Genomic DNA, 8621 nt, shown 5'->3' with positions numbered 1-8621 from the left:
GTTGTGATGGCCTATTTGGTAACGTCCCTAACTGATGATCGCCAGATTGGGTTTCAAGTCCCGCTCAAATTCGTGATCTCCTTTGGTCGCTGCAGCCTCACCATCTTTGTGAGCTAATGATGCGGGGGAAGTGTTTGGGGAAACCTATAGGTTTACCTGCTGAGTCATCAGCAGCCATTGCCTGGCCCTCCCTGGTTCTAGCTTGGATAGAACCATAGTCTCTATGGCACTGTTCTGCTTGTTAGGGCAATGTTACTGTCTCTTGCCTCTACCATTCATTGACCTTTAGTATATTGCTTTAGTCATGCAATCTTAGATGTGCGAAGTAGACGAAGCTGCGGTTCTTTTCCCACTTTCAGTTTAAATCAGAAGTTAGAATATGATTTATAATGCATATGAAAATGCTTATGACTAAGTATTACTGGAAAAAATAAAAGTGATAGAATATAAACATTTGAGAGTAACTATTATTATTATTATTATTATTATTATTATTATTATTATTATTATTATTATTATTACTTTCCAAGCTACAACCCTAATTGGAAAAGCAAGATGCTATAAGCCCAGGGGCTCCAATAGGGAAAAATAGCCCAGTGAGGAAAGGAAATAAGGAAATAAATAACTGAAGAGAACAAATTAACATTTAATCATTCTAAAAAAAAGTAATGTCAAAAGAGATATGTCATATATAAACTATTAACAACATCAAAAACAAACATGTCATTTATAAACTATAAAAAGACTCATGTCCGCCTGGTCAACAAAAAAGCATTTGCTCCAACTTTGAACTTTTGAAGTTCTACTGATTCAACAACCCGATTAGGAAGATCATTCCACAACTTGGTAACAGCTGGAATAAAACTTCTAGAGTACTGATCACAGAAGAGTAGTGTGTGTTTGCTGAAAAAATGTTGAGCCAACTCGAAGATCCAGTTGTGATCTTGAATGTTGGAGATTGAAAATTCTGCGGTGAAGTGTTTGTGTGTAATATATATGGTATAAAAAGAATTCAAAGGTGAGAGAATATGAAGAAATATAGAAGTGATAAAAGAATTATCTTGAAGGAAAAGATGGATGAGGTGCTTGAAGAAGGGTTGGTAATTTAGGAAGGATGGAGTTTTATAAGTTGGTCAAAGGGGAAAGAAGAGAGATGGACAAAGAAAGGGATCTGTAGATAGCTTGCAAGAGGAACTGAATATTCAGGAACCACGAGAGAGAGAGAGAGAGAGAGAGAGAGAGAGAGAGAGAGAGAGGTGAACGGCTGTGTGTGATTGGTAGTCATTTACTGCAGATGAGCCGTCTTTATCTGTACTGGTCCCTGAACCGATTTTTTTTTCAGTTTTACTTCACTAAGGTTTCATTGCGCGCGCGCTTGTGTGTGTGTGTTTGTGTGTATGTGTGTTTCAGTTTTCTTTCTGTCCTTGTTGAGCCTTTATGGTTTCCACCTAAGTGCTATTAATTATTTTAGAACTTTTCATACTGCCCTGGCTTGTTCTCCAAAATTGCATGATCATGACGAACAATGATAGCTATAACTGTGTCAGTAATCTTGCTTTTGATTTATTGTACAATTAATTGAATCATAACGAACTACAATTTTGTGAAATGTTAATTACAATACAATGCATCTTATATAGCATTGTTGGTATGTAAATGGAGTCTCATTCAACACTCCTGGAAAAATTTTACTAGCTAAATATCCTCTGAATTATAGTCTTAAATTCACGTCCTTACTGATTACTTAACCCTTTTATCTCCAAAGGACATACTGGTGCTTTTCACAAAAGCCATCTCTTTACCCCCATGGACGTACCGGTACGTCCTTGCAAAAAAAATGCTATAATTTTTTTTTTTTTTTCATATTTTTGATAATTCTTTGAGAATATTCAGGCATTTTCCAAGAGAATGAGACCAACCTGACCTCTCTATGACAAAAATTAAGGCTGTTAGAGCAATTTAAAAAAAAAAAATATACTGTAAAATGTGCTGGGAAAAAAACAACCCCTTGGGGGTTGAGGGTTGGAAATTTCCAAATAGCCCGGGGGTAAAAGGATTAATAATGAGTTTAAAAATCGTTATAATAGCATTCAAGCAGTGAATTTAATAGTATATTTGTACAGAACAGATGTCGTTGTTTCTTGCAGATACTCTCTTGTGGGAAGGGGTGGAGGGTCGTTTATTACCTCCTCCAAAGAAGTTGGAAGGAGGTTATGTTTGTGGATTTGTGTGTGTGTAGTTGTTTGTGAGTGAACAGCTTCCTGGGGACAATTTTAATCGTAGAATAATGAAACTTGCAGGGATTAACTGTTATGTAAAAAGCTGGAAATGATTATATTTTGGAAGGTCAAGGTCACGGTCAAGCAAAATGTCCAATTCACGTACTCAGCCATAAGTTTGGACATCGTTGTCCAGACTTCAAACTTGGGTGATATTTGAGTGTATGAAAATCCACGCCAATTAATACATGTTAAGGTCAAAAGTCAAAGGTTAAGGTCGAGTAAAAGGTCGAGAAATAAGCTGCCGTTGCGGAGGTCTGCGCTCTACCGAGGGCCCCTCTAGGTTTTCGTGTATTTTTGGTTTTATTTACATAATGGGACTGGCATATTACAATTAGCCATCCAATGCCTCTTTGTTAAAACTTTCGATTAAATTATTGGAAATCTTTGAAGCTATTCAAGGTATATTTTCACGTGAAAGGAGTCGTTGTCTTGAAATTTCCACACACGCAGTGAGAGAGAGAGAGAGAGAGAGAGAGAGAGAGAGAGAGAGTGAGAGAGAGTTATAGCAATCGTTTTTATCCACTTGCTTACAATTTATTTTTATCTTGTTATATATATTTTAAGGGAGAGAGAGAGAGAGAGAGAGAGAGGAGAGAGAGAGAGAGAGAGTTATTTATAGCAATCGTTTTTATCCACTTGCTTACAATTTATTTTTATCTTGTTATATATATTTTAAGGGAGAGAGAGAGAGAGAGAGAGAGAGAGAGAGAGAGAGAGAGTTTTTCGAAGAAGATTTTGATTTCTAACCGAGTAATTGTTAAGCATTCTTTAGTCAAAGTCAATGCCATTGGTCTGATGGAATCCATGTTTTCTGTTTCTTCCATTTGCATATATTATAATATTGTGGGAATTATTATGAAATATTAATAAACCAAATTAATATCAGCACCTTGCAAATGCTTTATTCTTGCACTTAGCTGTATCTGAGTGCACAGTAAATGGAAAGGATACCTGACTATTTTTATACAAAAATATAGAAATGTTACTGGATTATTTGTATACTGTAAATAGAGAAGTAATTTGACTATTTTTATATAGTAAATAGAAAGGTTACTCGACTATTTTTTTGCATTGAATAGAAAGGTTACTCGACTATTTTTTGCATTGAATAGAAAGGTTACTCGACTATTTTTTGCATTGAATAGAAAGGTTACTCGACTATTTTTTGCATTGAATAGAAAGGTTACTCGACTATTTTTTGCATTGAATAGAAAGGTTACTCGACTATTTTTTTGCATTGAATAGAAAGGTTACTCGACTATTTTTTGCAGTAAATAGGAAGCTTACCTGATATATTTGTACAGTATATAGTAAATAGAAAAATTAATTGACTATTTATCTACAGTAAATAGAAGGTTACTTGACTATTTATATACAGTAAATAGAAAGGTTACATGACTATATTTATAGAGTAGATAGGAAGCTTACTTGATTATTTGTATACAGTAAATAGAAAGGTTACTTGACTATATTTATAGAGTAGATAGGAAGCTTACTTGACTATTTGTATACAGTAAATAGAATGGTTACTTGACTATATTTATACAGTAGCTAGGAAGCTTACTTGATTATTTGTATACAGTAAATAGAAAGGTTACATGACTATATTTATACAGTAGATAGGAAGCTTACTTGACCATTGTGTGTATACAGAATACAGAGAGGTTATTTGACAATTTTCTGTTCCTTTTTTCCGCAGCCTCGTTCTTTGGTGGATCTTACGTGGCCCTTCCTCTGCAGGAAGCGAGGAGCACTACAGAAATCAGTCTACGGCTCAAGACCCATAGGTCAGATGCCCTCTTATTGTTGGCTGCCGGAACTACCGACTACTGCCTAGTTGTTTTGGAAGGGGGCGCTCTCAGGGTAAGAGGAAATGAATTATTCTTATTATGTTTTACTTGTTTACGGGTTTAAATCCAACCCTCCACTGAAGTCGAGTGAACTACTTCTCGGGCGGGTCCATATTAATCATCTAACGAAACATTTTCATTATAACTTATACAATTCTTTGATTGTAGCATCTTCCAGGAAAGGATGTTTGATTCAGGAGCATTAGGATTCTGACAGGTGATTGGAATGGCAATTTTATTTAACTAGGCTATGGTCATTCATTTTATATTTCCCTTTAAGAATTGGATGATTGATTCAGTAGCTGTAGGATTCAGACATATGATGGAAAAGACAATTTTATTCAGGTTGGATAACATCATTCATATTATGTTTTCGTTTAAGAAAAGGATGATTGATTCAGGAGCTATAGGATTTCAGACAGGTGATTATAATGGCAATTTTATACACCAAGGATAAATTGATTCCTATGTTTCCCTTTAAGGAAAGGATGATTGATTCAGGAGCTGTAGGATTCAGACAGGTGACTGGAATGGCAATTGTGTTGAGCCAGGATATAAATATCTTTAGTTAAATGAAGAGATTAATGTAAGAATCAAGAGATTAGGGTATAGTTATTGATAAGAGTTTGAAAGAAAAAAAATCGTTTTAGCAGAGGCTTTACATATGAAAATAGTCAGCCTAAACCCATTCAAAGGTTTTAGGTTTAAATGTCGCCTTTGAATGGCAGAGTAAGAGACAGTGACAATGCCCACAATGCCATAGCAGGACTAACCATATGTACATATGATCAGCGTCCAAGCTAGGACGGTAGGGGTGGTCAAACAATGGTAGCTGATTACTCAGCATTTAGACCTATGGGGTTGCAGACACTACAAGAAACTATCGAGCTTGAGCGGGACTCGAACCCCAGTCAGACAGATCACCAGACAGGGACATTACCAACAGGCTACCAACATGAAATTATTCACCCCTTTCATTACCTGAAATCCCTCTTGTTGTCAATGGGTAAAATGACTAACGCCCTCTGGTACAGTGAATCACTCGAGTCTATAACGATGAGACTAATAAGTATAGGTATAGGTATACCTTGGGTATAGGTATTGGTAGGGGAGTGAAGATGAATTAGTGAAGCGTATGGTGGCCTGCTCTTCTCCTTCCCCACCTTTATCCCTACATTAAGGGGTCGGTTGCCTGATGCGCGCTCTCCAATGCCTTCGATTAAAGGCATCCTCTTCCACCAAAGCTACTTCTCTCCATATCATCCCTTATCTTATCTTGCCATCTAATTTGCTGCCTCCCTTTTGATCTTCTCAACCTTACAGGTTCCTCGCAAGCCCGCCAATGCCTTTTATCGAAGGCATCTTCTACCACCAAACCTCTTCTCTCCATATCATTCTTCACGTTATCTGGCCATCTGATTTTTCTGCCTCCCTCTTGATCTTATCCTCCTAAACTCCAATGCCTTTTATCAAAGGCATCTTCAACCACCAAACCTCTTCTCTCCATATCATCCTTCACCTTATCTCTCCATTTAAGTCTCTGCCTCCCTCTTGATCTTATCCTCCTAAACTCCAATGCCTTTTATCAAAGGCATTTTCTACCACCAAACCTCTTCTCTCCATATCATCCTTCACCTTATCTCTCCATTTAAGTCTCTGCCTCCCTCTTGATCTTATCCTCCTAAACTCCAATGCCTTTTATCAAAGGCATCTTCTACCACCAAACCTCTTCTCTCCACATCATCCTTCACCTTATCTCTCCATTTAAGTCTCTGCCTCCCTCTTGATCTTATCCTCCTAAACTCCAATGCCTTTTATCAAAGGCATCTTCTACCACCAAACCTCTTCTCTCCACATCATCCTTCACCTTATCTCTCCATTTAAGTCTCTGCCTCCCTCTTGATCTTATCCTCCTAAACTCCAATGCCTTTTATCAAAGGCATCTTCTACCACCAAACCTCTTCTCTCCATATCATCCTTCACGTTATCTGGCCATCTGATTTTTCTCCCACTTGCAGATTCCTCGCTAGCTCTCCTCACTGCCTCCCCACCATTTATCCTTAATGCGTGCTGGACTGTTCATTACTTTTAAATGCATTTGATGAACTGTGACACGAGGGTGTCCTGTCATAAGTATATAATAGCTAAACTTAGTATCTTGTACTTAACAAGACAAGCATTTGCTGCTATACATCTAACCTGTTAATTGTAGTAATATTATAGAATATTTTTAGTGATATGCCACGCATATTTTCATAATAATATTTTTTTTTTCTTTTTTTTTTTCAGGCATTGGTCATGTTAACAAAATGTTTGTATATTACCATTTTCCCTTGAAAGTGACTTTTCAGTTATAGAATAGTGTTTCCACTTTTCTATTATTATTATTATTATTAAAATTATTATTATTATTAAAATTATTATTATTATTAAAATTATTATTATTATTATTAAAATTATTATTATTATTATTATTATTATTATTATTATTATTATTATTATTATTATTATTAAAATTATCATTATTATTATTATTAAAATTATTATTATTATTATTATTATTATTATTATTAAAATTATTATTATTATTATTATTATTATTAAAATTATTATTATTATTATTATTAAAATTATTATTATTATCATTATTAAAATTATTATTATTATTATTATTATTATTATTATTATTAATAATAATAATAGTATTATCATTATTATTATTATTAATATTATTATTATTATTATTATTATTAAAATTATTATTATTATTATTAATATTATTATTATTATTATTATTATCATTAAAATTATTATTATTATTATTATTATTATTATTATTATCATTATTATTATTATTTTTTTAAATTATTATTATTATTATTATTATTATTATTATTATTATTATTATTATTATGAATGAATAAACATTGGTTTGAACACGTGCGAATTAGTAAACATTGCTTTGAACATGTACAGATTAGTGAATATTGCTTTGAACAAGCGCAAATGACTAAACATTACTTTGAACAACTGCGAATGAGTAATCATTTCTTTGAACAAGAGTGAGGATAAAACCTGTCAAGGTTCAATGGAAGTAAACTATAAAAGTTTATTGAAAAGGTAAATTAATGTAGTTCTGCATCATGCAAAAATACATTCATATCCCTTTTACTAAAATATTTGTTCAGATTTTTCTTTACAGAGGAATTAATAAATTTTATGCTTTTGGCTTAATTCAACTAACTTTTTTTTTTATTACATTTTTATTTTTATTTTTTTTTTTACCAATGAAATAATTTACAGTTATTCCGCTTCTCAAATGTAGTAAAATAGACTGTATTTTAAGAGGGAAAACTAAATAATTCCACACAATTTATTATTTATAAACCAGAAAAGGTTTGATTCGAATAAAGCTGTATAATTTGAATAATAGCTTATTCACTTGAAAAAGAAAAAAAGAAAATCATGTATGTAGCCCCAAGCACATACTTTTTCGAGTACAATGAAACATGAAATTGAAAATCATTTCGATAACAATTATTTTTTACATTGATATGCTTTGTATCTGTTGTTTTCAATATCAATTTCTTTGTTTCGATATCAATAAATGCTTAGAAATTTAGAAATAGTTTGAATAGATTTATAATATAATAGAAAGTGATGAATATTTAAGCGTTATGGAAATTGTTTTTTATAATAATCAATATTTGGAATTAAGAGATATATAATTGTTTTCATCTTTCAAATTTATCTTTCAAATTTTCAATATATCTTTAGAAATTCTGTAAAAGTTTTGTATAATGAACCTCATAAAGTACTGCTTAATATTTTCTTTTTTCAAATTTCCCCTGTATTCTGTTGAAATGTTTTAGTATTAACACGTTATTTGGTTGCTCTCTCTCTCTCTCTCTCTCCTCTCTCTCTCTCTCTCTCTCTCTCTCTCGCGCGCGCGCGCGCGCGCTTAGGGTCAAGCTCCAAGTCCAAGTATAACCAAATGGCATGACTGGGTGGAACTTATATTTTTTCTTAGGCCTAAAAATTTGGATTGTGTCTGAAAGATTATATCAAAGGAAATTTATTATAATTAAAATAAATCCATTTATAGACATTTCGTTTAATTGTAAAACATTCTAAAGATAAATATAGTCTGATATTTCCTATATGAAAATCAGAAATTATAGACATTTCGTTTAATTGTAAAACATTCTAAAGATAAAGATAGTCTGATATTTCCTATATGAAAATCAGAAATTATAGACATTTCGTTTAATTGTAAAACATTCTAAAGATAAAGATAGTCTGATATTTCCTATATGAAAATCAGAAATTATAGACATTTCGTTTAATTGTAAAGCATTCTAAAGATAAAGATAGTCTGATATTTCCTATATGAAAATCAGAAATTATAGACATTTCGTTTAATTGTAAAACATTCTAAAGATAAAGATAGTCTGATATTTCCTATATGAAAATCAGAAAATATGATAAT

General features: G+C 32.7%; 1 protein-coding gene across 1 annotated transcript in view; it reads left to right on the top strand.

The window, feature by feature from the left end:
* Positions 1–1028: 1028 nt before the first annotated feature.
* LOC137657176 (chondroitin sulfate proteoglycan 4-like) overlaps positions 1029–8621 on the top strand; it is a 191726-nt gene continuing 184133 nt past the window's right edge. The window contains 3 exon segments of the mRNA XM_068391522.1: positions 1029–1096; positions 1766–1818; positions 3982–4145. Of these exon segments, the coding sequence (XP_068247623.1) occupies positions 1029–1096; positions 1766–1818; positions 3982–4145 (285 nt within the window).

The sequence above is a fragment of the Palaemon carinicauda genome, chromosome 18, assembly GCF_036898095.1.
Source record: "Palaemon carinicauda isolate YSFRI2023 chromosome 18, ASM3689809v2, whole genome shotgun sequence".
Classification (NCBI taxonomy): Eukaryota; Metazoa; Arthropoda; class Malacostraca; order Decapoda; family Palaemonidae; genus Palaemon; species Palaemon carinicauda.
This window is presented reverse-complemented; position numbering and strand designations above follow the sequence as displayed.